This window comes from Citrus sinensis, chromosome 5 (assembly GCF_022201045.2).
Source record: "Citrus sinensis cultivar Valencia sweet orange chromosome 5, DVS_A1.0, whole genome shotgun sequence".
NCBI lineage: Eukaryota > Viridiplantae > Streptophyta > Magnoliopsida > Sapindales > Rutaceae > Citrus > Citrus sinensis.
Window position 1 is genome coordinate 28,644,955 of NC_068560.1, and position 13,581 is coordinate 28,658,535.

The window sequence follows — 13,581 nt, forward strand, 5'->3', positions numbered from 1 at the left end:
CTTCCTCTAGTCAACCAAGGATACACAACGCATGAGGGTGAGAATTGTTGGGTTCAGTTATTCTATGTGAGCCAACTACCCATGTTGAGAACATGAGCGACTTTTAAGGAGAATGAAAAAAGAAAATTAATCTTCCAGGGAGAGTGGGAGGATTTCGGTTTTTTCATTTTTTTTGGGTTATTTTGCTTGAGTTATTTCCCTTCCAGTCAATTATTAAATTTACTCCTAATCTAACTTAAGCATCGGAGGGTTCTAGCCGGAATCCCCACCAGCAAGTCCTGACCGATTTCTGTGGTTTTCAGGTTGCAGACTTGAAGTTCAGATCAATATTCAAGCTTGGTTTGTACTAATTTCCCACCATAAACAAATTCAGCTGTTGAGGTCATATTTTGGCATCAACATCTTGGCGCCGTCTGTGGGGAACGGTACGAAAAGCCATAAGAAAATGATGAGATTTATTGGATGGGAAATAGGAGGCAGTAGAACAAATTGTTGTTGGCAAGTACAGCTCGAAAGAACACTTCTCAGAGGTGAGAATCAGGTTCGGTTTCAGTTTAATTATTTAGTATGACCGAAATTAAGGGGCGTGAATTACAGATTAATCATTGTTTTATTATTTGTTGATTATGATGGTGTTTCTCGATTATGAGGTGATTGAACTACTTGTGCAATTTCTTTTCAAACAAATGCTAATTAGCCAAAATTATTTTATTTGATTGAGAAATAGCTGAGAATTGAGGAGAAATCAAATAACCGATAAGATTAATAGCAATGAATTAATGAGTTAATTTGATTGGACCCTATTTGGAGTGGTTTGGCATTACTCATTGGGTTCAAAAGCTTAGCATCTTACTATGTACTAACCAATCCAGTCTTGTAGTTGTGGCTTTGGCGCAAGAGGTGTTTGATAAAATATCTCAGGGTGTAAGAATTGTTCCGTGACTTTATTTAAAATAATTAAGTAAGATGATTTCTAAAGGTCACAACAACAATATCAGAAGATAGCTAAAAAGTAACATTAAGGATGTCCTAGCAACATAAAAAAGGGAAGTAGTTGTGGCAAAACAAGAATTGCAAAACAATGGTCCTACAAGAATCATAAACTGGTATATGACCAAGAGATTTTTACATTAATTATTTCCAACATACCTTACATTTTTTTCTTATATGCTACAAGTTAGTAAATGAAGTAATAGGTTAAATAAAGAGTGAAAGCTTCAATGATCTTGTTCCTGCTAGATATATTTTATTTATTTATTTATTTTTTATCTCGCTTCCAAGTCAAACTGGGCTGGCACCATACGAACTCGAAACTACGCATATGCTTGGAATCCCTGTACATTTTTTCTTTTTTTTTTCTTCTTTCAAAATTATATGTCTTGTTTATAAAGAATTGACCAGGAAAATTTTAGTGGCAAGAAATTTGCTATTAACAAATGTAAGGAAGGGATTAAAGGGAGAAGCTATAAAGAAAAAGCTTGTGGTTGTTCTTCGGGATTCACTTCGAACCTGCATGGATATCATGAATCCATTAAATTTACATTCATGGGAAGAAGAGAATCAAAGCCAAGACTGTGATCCTCAAGAAACCACTCTCCGCAAAGACTCCAATCAGGTGCATTTGTTCTAAACTTCAGTTCCTCAGGTAATATTTTCACTTAAAGTTTGCCTTTTGGTTTGAGACATGAAATTAAAATACTGATTGGTCATTTATTGATAAATATTTGGTAAAAGATAAAAATTTTGTAAAACTCTGGCTGTATAGCTTTTTATCAATCTTAATTTTGCATGTAAATCGTAAGAGCTAGAGTCACAAAAGGTCTAGTATGATATCTTTGAGAGTATAATTATTTTTTAGAACTGATTTATGTTTGCAACACTGAAATTACCAAAAATGCATGAAATGAAGCTACCTTTAATTTTATGATAATTGCTTGTTGAACATGCTGTGTGGTTATCCTCGCAAGTTACTGCATATACAAGTTAGTATATGCTTACTACATGTTGATGAAATAGCTGAGAGGAGTTAATAGACAACAAAGTACCATCTCAGGTGCATTTGTTTCAGATTTTAACTCCATCGATTATATTTTCACTTAAAGGCTATTGGTTAGTTGTTTTGAAATCTCTACTAGACTAATTTATAATATTGGTTGGTCAATTTATTTTCCTTGTTTTGATAAAAATGGGTAAACTCTAGCTCTGCAATTTTTATCAATATTGTTTTTGCATCAGAGCTGTATTAACAAAAGGCTCAACGTGATATCTGAAAGATGGCCATTTTAAAGAACCGATTTAGGCTACTAATCCAAATCCTAAATGCGTGAAATTATATTGTCTTTAACAATATAGTAACTGAATGTCTGGAACTTGTGTTAGGCAATATAGCGATTATATATTGCGGTTAAACATGTAAATTTGTTTGCTTAAGAGAACTTTGCCATAAGCCAAGGACAAAAATCCAGGTTCTATTTCAATTTATTTAATATCAGCATGAAACTATTTGAAGAGCTATATATATATATTTGCTCAACTACTACTTTCGCATGGGAAAATATTAGATATTAGCTATATTTGTTTTCTTGAAACGATGGCTCTAGTTCACATTGCATAATTTCCAATAACTGTTGAAAACTGTTAGAAGTATGAAAAGGAAATAGCACAAATTTGTTAAGGCCAAGTATTGGCCATATCTGATTCTACAATTTGAGATCTATATCTACATATTTGATTTCACAATTTGAGATCAGCACCTACATATCTGATTCTACAATTTGAGATCTAAGTCTACATTCTAGTTCTACAATTTGAGATCTACATCTACATATTTGATTCTACAATCTGAGTTCGACATTTACATATTTGATCCTACAATGTGAGATCTACACCTACATATTTAATTATACAATTTGAGATCCAAATCTATATATTTGGTTTTATAATTTGAGATTTGCATCTACATATTTGATTCTACATTTTGAGATTACATCTATATATTCGACATCTACATATTGAGATCGAGGTTGTCATTTTTTATCTTATCGGGGTCCATCTTAATTTAATTATTTGATTGAATCTTATTGAGAATGAAGTTGGAAATTTTGTGGAGTTCATTTTGGCCTTATTGAGATCCAATTGACTTTGTTCTGCTTGCCTTATTGAGGTCTAGCTTGATAAATTGTTTTTGCCTTGTTGAGGTCCAACGTGAATAAATTGTATGATTCGATCTTATTGAAATCGAGGTCTCTATCTTGGCCTTATTGAAGTCTAATGTGAATAAATTATTTGATTCGATCTTATTGAGATCAAGGTCTGTCATTTTTGGCCTTATTGAGATTGAAGTTGTCATCCAATCTTATTGAGATTGAAGTTGTCATCCAATCTTATTGAGATCGGCAGCAAGGTCATTTGATCTTATTGAGACCGTGGTCGTCGCCCGATTTTATTAAGATCGAGATATTGTTAAGTTGATTTTTTTTCTCTTTTTCTTTCATTATTCTTAAGTTTCCAAGACCAATCACAAGATCTTGATCTTGAAAACTAGGGTACTTATGTTGGATTCAGTTATTCTATGTGAGCCAACTACCCATGTTGAGAACATGAGCGACTTTTAAGGAGAATGAAAAAAGAAAATTAATCTTCCAGGGAGAGTGGGAGGATTTGGGTTTTTTCATTTTTTTTGGGTTATTTTACTTGAGTTATTTCCCTTCCAGTCAACTATTAAATTTACTCCTAATCTACCTTAAGCATCGGAGGGTTCTAGCCGGAACCTCCACCAGCAAGTCCTGACCGATTTCTATGGTTTTCAGGTTGCAGACTTGAAGTTCATATCAATATTCAAGCTTGGTTTCTACTAATTTCCCACCATAAACAAATTCAACTGTTGAGGTCATATTTTGGCATCAACAAGAATAGTCCACGTGGCTAAGCGTGGAATAATTCTTTTATAATTATTTCTATTTTTTGAGAAATTTTAGGATAGATGAAACCACCAATTAATAAACATTGACGTATCTTAAATTTTATCTTGAAATTTATCAAATATCTTTTCTCCCACATTTTATCCACCATTTTCAATTTTTTTGTTTCCGTGGTTCTCTTTCCTCCCTCTTCATTTCCCAAATTTCAAAAGAAAGAGGATTAAACATTAATTATATTTCCCTCAGATTACATTAGCACCTAATTTTTCTTTATTCTCTTCCCTCTTTTCTCTGCTTTGCTCAATAATTCAGTCATTTTATTTCATATATTTTGTGTATATTTGTAGCTTGGTCCATCTTCATCTTAGCTGATTGTCCCATCATAATTGTTAGTTGCTATCTCGAGTTCTCGAGCAGAGAAGATAGATAAAGATTATATTTACCATTAGAAGAGGCTGTAGGAAATAACTCAGTAACTCAAATTAAATTAAAATTTTTGAACTAGCCCTCCTAATTTAAGTTTTTGGGTTCACCACTGTGTCCACCGAGATTGAAACTTAAATACTAAAAGAAATAAGATTGGGTTGAGTGAGGTTGACAATAAAATCCGAATTTAATAGCTTTATACACATTACACACACTTCAACCAGTGGCTCAGTCGACGATCGAAACTTCATAGTAGTTGACTTCTCTATTAGCTTAGTTTAATTTCGGAATGCGGATAAACAAAACAAAGGATCTCTCTACTCTGCCCCAGCAGCAGCGCGAACAAAGTGATTTTGTGATTAGAAAATATTCAATTTGCAAGTAAGTTTAATATTACAAATTAAATAAAGCATTAAACTGCAACATTTTGTTTACCCAAATAACCGGGTTACAGTACTACTACTGGCGGGGGGAAATGAAATCATAAAAACAATGAATACAAAAGATTAACGACATGTAAGAGAGCAATAAATTTGTCTGAGTCTTTTTACAACATCAACCATTGTTGGCCTATATACCGGTGATTCGTTGAGACATTCAAGAGTGAGTCGTGCACAAGCTTGCAATTGGTGCTCTTTCCCAGTGCATGATAGGTCTTGAACAATTATAGGATCTGCTATCTCAGTAAATCTATTATTTTCAAGATAGTTGTTCAAATATTCAATGAGATGACGGACTGAACCATGTGTAAGAAGTAAATCCCTGGCGCCCTGTCCAGTCAATCGCTCCAATAGAACTGTACCGAAAGTATAAACATCATACTTTTCATTGATAACAAGTGTTTCATTGAAAACATATATCTTCTTGTAGTCAGGTGCACATAATTCCCATATTCCCATCCCACGATGAGTAACGTGGGTTTTACCTTCGGGAATGGATATGGATAGTGAAAAATCAAACAATTTTGCAACATTTTCTTCATTGAACAAGATGCGTGATGGGATGAAATGTCTAAAAACGATGGGTCTGGGGAATCCAACATGAAGATAAGCAAGTGCATGAGCAATATCAATCGCCATCTTTAACCTATGTTTCAATCGTAATGGTTCAAATTGAGGTCGAAGTTGAGGATCGCGGTAGTTACAAATACGCTCAGGAAGAGTTCTGTACTCTCCATATTCAAAAACTAGAATGGGAATTGGAGTCTCTAAGCAGCATCCAATTAGCTTTAAAATATGCTTGTGATCTATTTGTGCTGCATATACTATGTTATTAATACTGTACTTATAAACGCTATCAGGAAGGGATTCATCAAACTTCATAACAGAAATTAGCCGCTCCTGCCAAAAGCCCATGTACAATTTAGTTATGTAAAAGTCGCATTGTTTTATAACTTTTCTCTCGTCATAGTTGTTAGTTGCAATCTCGAGTTCTTTAGCAGAAAAGATACGATAAGGATTATATTTACCATGAGAAGACGCTATCAACTCTTTTAGTACTGTCGCGCCATTCCTCACCATCAATGTTCTTTTATCAGCCCTGTCCTTGAATTTTCTCAGAATTGAACCCATCTACAAGTAGAAACCAATTCAAGTATCACAATCAGTATGTTTTATTTATATATATACTAATATTTCATTCACAAATATACAGCAGTAAAATTTATTAAAAAAATAAAAATAAAATAAAAATAAAAAGCCAAAGCTCTTGAACACTGATGATAAGGAGAGGAGTACCTGTGGCTGTGAACATACAGCAAATTGATTAATAAAGAAAACGCTGAGCTCGATCTTGATCTTGATCTTGGTCTTTACTATTGCAAGAGTTAGTTCAGATTCTGGTGTCGATTAAATTGAGTCATCTGAATAAGCATAATTTTTTTTTTAATGCTTCGTTTAATTTGAAATATGTGAAAATGCAACGAGGCTTTCTCTAGTCAACCAAAGATATATGAGGGTAAGGAATAGTCCACGTAGCTAAACGCGGAATAATTCTTTTATGATAAACGATGAGCGTACTCGCTGGGACTTTCCCTGCAAAACAAATCTGCTTGACTAGCTTACACATTGAGGGTCCTACTAACTCCCATTGGGATGGAAAGAAAATCCCGTGGAGGCCATCAATACCCGGTGCTTTCATAGGAGGCATACTGAAAATAGTGTTTTTAACTTCTACATCATCCGCATCTTGCCCAAGTGCTTCCATCAAACCCCGTTTCGAATACGATCATTTAATTTTATACATTTACACTACTGCAATTGCAAGAGTGAGTTCATACCTGTGGCTGTGCACGTACGCTGAATTGATTAAGAAAACACGATGCTTGATTTGATCTTGATCTTTAGGTTGATTAAATTGAGACACAGCTATTATCTAGCTCTCCTAGTTGGCGTTTTGTACATGTACCTGAACGAGTATAAATTTTGTCCAATTAATTCCTTCTTTTTTACTGTTCTCATTATTAAGAATAAAATGTCATTTCATCATTACACTTTCTACTCACTCAATTATTGGGAGATCAGAGTTAAGTTTTTTTTTTTTTTTAATTATCATTTTACGATATGCTTTTTAAAATTATTTATCTCATGATATGACTGTCCCTGTATCCCGTCTGTCATCTCAATATAAATTCATAAATTAGTGATATTTATAATTAGAAAGAAGTTTATTCCTATTGTATACATAGAGGGTGCGTTTGGGATTGAGGTGCTGTAGCTTTTAAGCTACAGTTGCTGTGAAAAAAAAGCTGTAATTATGAAACAAAAGTTAATAATATATAGTAAATATAAATTTTAAATAATAATTTTGATAAAAATATTAAAGATATAATAAATTTTATATTATACAAGTGAAAAATCATATCAACATAGGTTAAAAGCTATAGCAGCTAGTGTTTACCAAACACTTTAATGCTGTAACTTTTAAGCTACAGCTGCCCAACCTCAATCCCAAACGCACCCAGAAACTTGAACTTGTATGACGCTTATAAGGAGAAGAATGATTTACCATCTGACTTATGAGAGAAAGTTCTCGCCTAAGGAGCTATCAGTAGTTGAACAAGATACAAAAATATTTATACTTCTGTAAAAGCTTGCATTTACTGTTGTGGCTATGAAAACCTGAAGACATGATATCTCAACAAGATACATGAATTGACAACAAAACATATTCTAAGAATGTTTTTATTGTGACTATAAAATAACTCACCATCCAAAACGATATGCTTGTCTGAGCTGTCCTTGCTATATCAGTCATCGTTGGCCAGATACACATTTCACGGCAAGCTCTACAGAAGCTTGCACTTGCTTATGTTTTTCAGAAGATTGAATTGAAAGTTCCCCATGAATTACGGGATCAACGATCTCATCAAACGTGTTACATTCAATATGTTTCTTCACACGATTCTATAACCAATGACGATCTCCAGCTTCATCAACGGAATACAATTTTTGTCCGGTCAAAAGCACAAGCAGCAACACACCAAAACTGAAAACGTCGCATTTCTCACTGTAGTCACCTGTGGTTACATACTCAGTTGCAACGAATCCCATTATTCCTATTGGTATTGTTTTCAACTGATTTTGGGGTAAGAAAAACCAAACCAATCTAGAACAATAAATTTGTTATTTTGAGGGGAGATGGGGTACCTCACTGGTTTATTGTGTGTTGGGCGGTGTATTTGAAATTCGTGGGAGGTGAGAAGGGGAGAGAGAGTGGTAACAATGGTGGAAGGTCAGAAACAAGAGAGGTGTCCTTCAAAACGAGCTTCACGCCTGCAAAACAGTGAAATAGAGGTTAGAGGTGAAGCCGGGGTACCCCGGCGTTCACACTCCGACGCTCAAGTTAGCAAACTCAAGCTTTTATGGCAAAGAGAGCTAGTTAGCCCTCTGTAAATTAGGGTTTAAGGTTGAAGAAAACCTCTTTTTTGGAGTGTGAGTGTTTTTGGGCGAATGAGAGCATGATGGAGAATGAAACCTAGGCACCTTTATATATGGAGTACCTCAGCTGCCACGTGGCGTACCCTTTTTGGCTAACGTCCTTTTACCTTTTTATGATTTTTGGGCCGTTATGTGCATGTTCGCTGCGTATCTCATCCTTTGGAAACGTGGCGCGCGCTGGAGAGTGGTCCAGGGTACCTCTGCAGTAACTGTCGGGTAGGCGGCTGAGGACCATTGTCCTTGGGACAGTGTCCTTCACTTTTGGCAGAGGTAACAGGCGGCTGTCCCCCCTTTTTGGTATGACGTTCTTGATTCCTAATTCTGACAAAATCGAATAATATCTTTCAAAAGGTGGAGACATTTCTCATGGCAGATATTTTCGGTGGATTCTCTTGCATCCGCTTTGCTGGGTACCTCGAGTTACGTGGGGTACCCCCTATTACGCGGGGTACCCCTATTTGTATGGGGTACCTCTATTCGTATGGGGTACCTCTATTCGTATGGGGTACCTCTATTTGTGCAGGGTACCTCTATTTACACGGGGTACCTCAAGTCATGACGGGCACCTCGGATTGTGCAGGGTACCTCCGATTGTGCTGAAATCATTCCATTGGTTGACACGTGGCACTTTATTGCCTTTCCTATTTTTCCCTCAAACAGGTATTGCATCTTTTATGTGAGTTTCGCCATCTAGAATAGACTCGGCTAGTGAAAAATCAAACAATTTGGCAACATGATCTTCATCAAATAAAATACTCGATAATTTGATGTTTTTAAAAACAATAGGCCGAGGAAACCCAACATGAAGATATGCAAGTGCATTAGCTATCTCCATCGCAATCTTTAACCTATTTGTCAATAGAAAAGGCTCGAAATGTGATGGACGAGGACCATGAATATAATTAGCAAGGATTCCAGTGATACAGATTCAAAAACTAGAATGGGAATTTGAGTCTCTAAGCAACATCCAATCAACATTAAAATATTTTTGTGGCTCATTTGTTATGCAAATACAATGTTCCTCAAGCACCATTCGTATGTTAGACCAATAAAACTCATGTTAGGCGCAAATATAAAGGAGTAGGGACAATTTAGTAATTTTAGGGGCATGGGTAGTTTAATAATTTTATTCATTAGTGTTCAGCTATAAATAAGAGATTATGGAGTCATTTAGGGTTTATGTTGAGTTTTGTCTGGTATTAGGAACCATTAGGAGTTTTGGGAGAAATTGACCTACCTCTCGAATTGTAAGTCAGGATTTTTTTTTAATTTAATCAATAAAAGCTAGCCCTAATTTATCCCTGAGTCCTATCAAAATGGTATCACAACAAGAATCCTGAGGCAATAGCAACGAAGAAGGTGAACGCGCTTGAAGAAAAATAGGAAGCAGAGGTCGGATCGCTCAAGGCTACGATTGATGAGCGATTCAACACCGTTCAACAACAATTTTCATCTCTTGAAGCCATGTTGCTGAAATTGATGGAACTCCACCTCAACCCACCTCCGGCAGCATCGAGGGGCCATGGCGGTGTGGCAGGAGAAAGATCCGAGGTTACGAAACTCGTGGTAGGCGGCGGTGCAGAAATTGGGGTGACCGGGCTAGGCAACTCGGGAGCGTTTTGGGGTGAGGCACAACCTGGACAGGGATGATTTGTGTCTGAACATGCTGGATTTAGGGCAATAGGCTGGGATGAGGGGTTTCTGGTGAGAAAGGGAGCGGTTATGGCCGAAATACGACTGGGGAAGGGATTCCAGCCCACTATGGAGCTGGGCAAGGAGAATTTTGCACTGGATCTTCGGGATTTACAAAGACCGAAGTAGATTTAGGAGGTTGGAGACCTCCGATGGCACAAAATTGGGCGGGTCAGACTCAATTTGGAGTGGATTCTAGGGTAAGGAAACTGAAAATGCCTATTTTTAAGGCGGGGATGCCTATGGATGGGTGTATAGGGTAGAGCGCTATTTCGCCATTAATGGACTCTCAGAAGGGGAAAAAATGATGGCAGCGGCATTATGCTTGGAGGGAAAGGCCCTTGCGTGGTTTCAATGGCAAGAACAATGACAAACAATGAGGTCGTGGGGTGAATTTAAGGATCGGTTGTTGGAGAGGTTTCGGGCCACTCAAAAGGGAGATTTGCATGAATAGTTTTTTGCTCTGACCAAGGAGAGAACAATTATGGAGTATAGGGAGAAGTTTGAGTTGTTATCAAAGCGTCTAGAGGGACTTCCAGAGGCGGTGTTAGAAGGGAATTTTATAAAGGGACTGAAGCCAGAAATTCAAGCCTCGCTATGCTTGCTAAGGCTGAGAGGGTTAGGGGAGTCAATGGAGTTGGCACAAATGATTGAGGATAAGAACACAATAGAACGAGTTAATATGAACAGTTCAATTGGTTTTTCATATCAAAACAGCACACCATTGGTAAGACAGAAAACCCAGACTTTAGTGTTTTAGCGAGAGTTCCAAAGTACACCACCAGGAGGCCAGAAAATACAAACGATGGGTTTACATAAAGATTCCCAAAGGGATCGAGTTAGTGGGGCACGACTAGGGGTGATTTTCAAATGCCTTACGGAGACAAAGATTCAAGATAAGAGGGCAAAGGGGTTGTGTTTTCGAAGTGATGAGAAATTTTCACTGGGGCATCGATGCAAGGATAAATCACTACAAGTCCTGACTGTGTGTGATGAGGAGGAAGCTGAGGAAGAAGAGACAGTAGTTTCCTAGATTTCACCTTGAGGACAAGGTGTCTTTTTGGGAGGGGAGTAGTGTTAGACCAATAAAACTCATGTTAGGTGCAATATAAAGGGGTATGGACAATTTAGTAATTTTAGGAGTAGGGGCAGTTTAATAATTTTATTAATTAGAATTCAGCTATAAATAAGAGATTATGAAGTCATTTAGGGTTTATGTTAAGTTTGTTTGGTATTAGAAATCATTAGGAGTTTTGGGAGAGATTGACCTACCTCTTGAATTGTAGGTCAGAATTGTTTGTTTTCTTTTGATTTAATCAATAAAAGCCAGCCCTAATTTGGCCATAAGTCCTATCATCATATGCATAATATTTTTCATTGTTTTGAAACTTCATAACAGACATTGGGCAGCCATGTAAGAAAGCACTGTACAGTTGATATACAAAGCCTTGTGTTTTAACTCTTTGCAAGTCATAATTGTTTGTAGCTATCTTGAGCTCGTCAGCAGAGAAGCTTAGGATATGATTGCCATTCCTCATAACACATTTTTCTTTATCTTCCTTCTCCGAATTCTTCATAGCTTCCAAACATGAATTCATGATCTATAGTTCTAAAAACCCGGGAAATAATTTCAATTTATTCAACAATGAAAACAAAGGATTTTAAGAACATTAAAGGAAATGTTACACAAAGGGAGATTTTACGTGTACCTGCAGATGGTCAATTAAGATTGAAGATAAAAAAAATAGAGAAGCTCTTGATCCCTGTGGCAGAATAAATATAAGAAAAAAGTTTCCACTTCTGAGTACGGAAGTAATTTTGTCCATGAATTATACAATTAAAGTAAGAGACTCGACTTTACAGAGTTGAGGCATTCATTCTTTTATCCAAGAAAATAAACATGAAAGCTTACAAGTGACAAACCATCCATCAACGATTTTGGATTCAAGCTTTCAATAAGACAGATACATTTGTCTAAGTTGTTTTGCCACATCAATCATTGTTGACCTTTCTTTTGGTGATTCAGAGACACATTTAAAGGCAAAATCTAAATAAGCCTACAGCGGTTGCTCTTTTATTGTTATTGAGCATAATCCCTCTTTAATAATCATAGGATCAACCATTTCATTCAACCCATCTTCTTCAACATATTTCTTCAGAAGACCCCATAAGTAATTTTCAATGCCAAGCCTTTTATCGCATCAGAAAGAAGTTATCTTCTGCCCAGTCAAAAGATCAAGTAGCAACATACCAAAACTATGAACATCATACGTCTCATTGCACTTAGCTTCAAGCAAAACCTTAAGGTGATATATATCCCCTTGTCTCAGCTATTTGAAAATCCACATGAGTTTCACCTTTTGGAATAGACACAAATAGTGAAAAATCAAACAGTTTAGCAACATTTTGCTCATCAAAGAATATTCTCCATTGCGTCGCACTCATAAAAATGATGGGTCTGGCAAATCCTGCATGGGGATATGCAACTGCATTGGCTAATTCCATTGCAACCTTCAACCTAAATCTGAATGGTAGAGGCTCAAAATTATGTCTACGGTGTCTATATATGCGATCAGCAAGGGTACCGAGCTCAATGGATTCAAAAACTAGAATAGGAATCTGAGTCTCCAAACAACATCCGATCAACTTAAAATATTTTTGTGACTCATTTGTGATCCAAATACTATGTTATTGAAACAAAACTTGTATTGATTATCACTGTTGTAATTCTCCCCAAACTTCAAAATAGAAACTGCACGAGCATTCAAGACACCTTTGTACAATATATAGCCACTCTCTTGGATTATAATTCTCTCTCTATCGTAGTTGTTTGTAGCTGTTGTGAGCTCTTGGAAGGAGAAGTCACGAATAGGATTATAGTTATCGTTAGAAGAGGCAATCAATTTTTCTAGTAGTACTTTGTTACTCATCGACTTAACAGTTGACTTGTCTGCCTTTCCCGAGGACTTGCTTTTTCCCAAACACAAACCCATCCAAGATCTAAGTCTAATCAATAAATTCTTACAAACCCATTAAAATAATTCCTCTCTCACTTTACTAAACTGTACATTGAACAAATATTCTAAGTGTTTATTAACTAGACCACTAAAAGTAATAGTATTTTCAAGGGCACTATGAGATGTACTAAAAATTAAGAACGAAAAATAAAGCAGAGGACTTGGAGAAGAGAATGTACCTCAGTTCGGATCGATGACAGATTTGGGGTATTGAGATAGAGAAAATGCAACGGAGAGAGCTTAGTGTCACGGGATGAGTGTTTTGCGCAACGAACCCGTACGGCACTTAGACAACCTTTGCCGAATGTTGCTAAGTAAGCCTTTGAGCTTCTCGACTAGTTAAGCCTAGAGATTTTGAAAAAGCCAAAGAGAATAGAGCAATGAAGCCGAATGAGGAAAATTGTATTACTCGCAAGAGATTACAAGAGAGCTTACAAGAGTGTTTTAGTTGCTTGCTTAAAACTTGATGCTCAAATGCTAAATGCCATGCCCTATTTATAGGGGAGGCTTGCCAAACTCTAAAGCTCTAGAGAATTCTACCACTTGCCTAGAATTCTAGATATTTACATGTGTTAGAAATGTGTAGAG

The 13,581-nt window shown here is 36.4% G+C and overlaps 2 protein-coding genes across 4 annotated transcripts in view; both read right to left on the reverse strand.

Moving 5' to 3' along the window:
• The window catches only part of LOC102628314 (serine/threonine-protein kinase ZRK3-like), a 128,880-nt gene that overhangs the window by 30,606 nt on the left and 84,693 nt on the right, over window positions 1-13,581 (reverse strand). The gene's annotated exons all lie outside the window — the stretch shown is intronic.
• LOC127902584 (serine/threonine-protein kinase ZRK1-like) lies at window positions 4,661-6,717 on the reverse strand. 3 transcript variants are annotated; one of them, XR_008054998.1, is made up of 3 exons: window positions 6,083-6,709; window positions 5,815-5,917; window positions 4,661-5,142 (listed from the first exon to the last, which is right to left on the reverse strand). XR_008054998.1 is itself a non-coding variant. In XM_052442099.1 (3 exons), the coding sequence occupies exons 2-3, from the start codon at window positions 5,815-5,817 to the stop codon at window positions 4,853-4,855; spliced, it is 837 nt and encodes a 278-aa protein (XP_052298059.1). In that variant the 5' UTR covers window positions 5,818-5,917; window positions 6,083-6,715; the 3' UTR covers window positions 4,661-4,852. The 3 variants fall into 3 exon arrangements, 2 of the variants coding, with proteins under 2 accessions (XP_052298059.1, XP_052298058.1); XM_052442099.1 differs by having other exon boundaries at window positions 4,661-5,686; window positions 6,083-6,715; XM_052442098.1 differs by having other exon boundaries at window positions 4,661-5,917; window positions 6,083-6,717.

What these genes read in the sequence shown, in the direction of transcription:
- LOC127902584 (XM_052442098.1), bottom strand. Translation starts at nt 5,917, where the DNA reads ATGGGTTCAATTCTGAGAAAATTCAAGGACAGGGCTGATAAAAGAACA.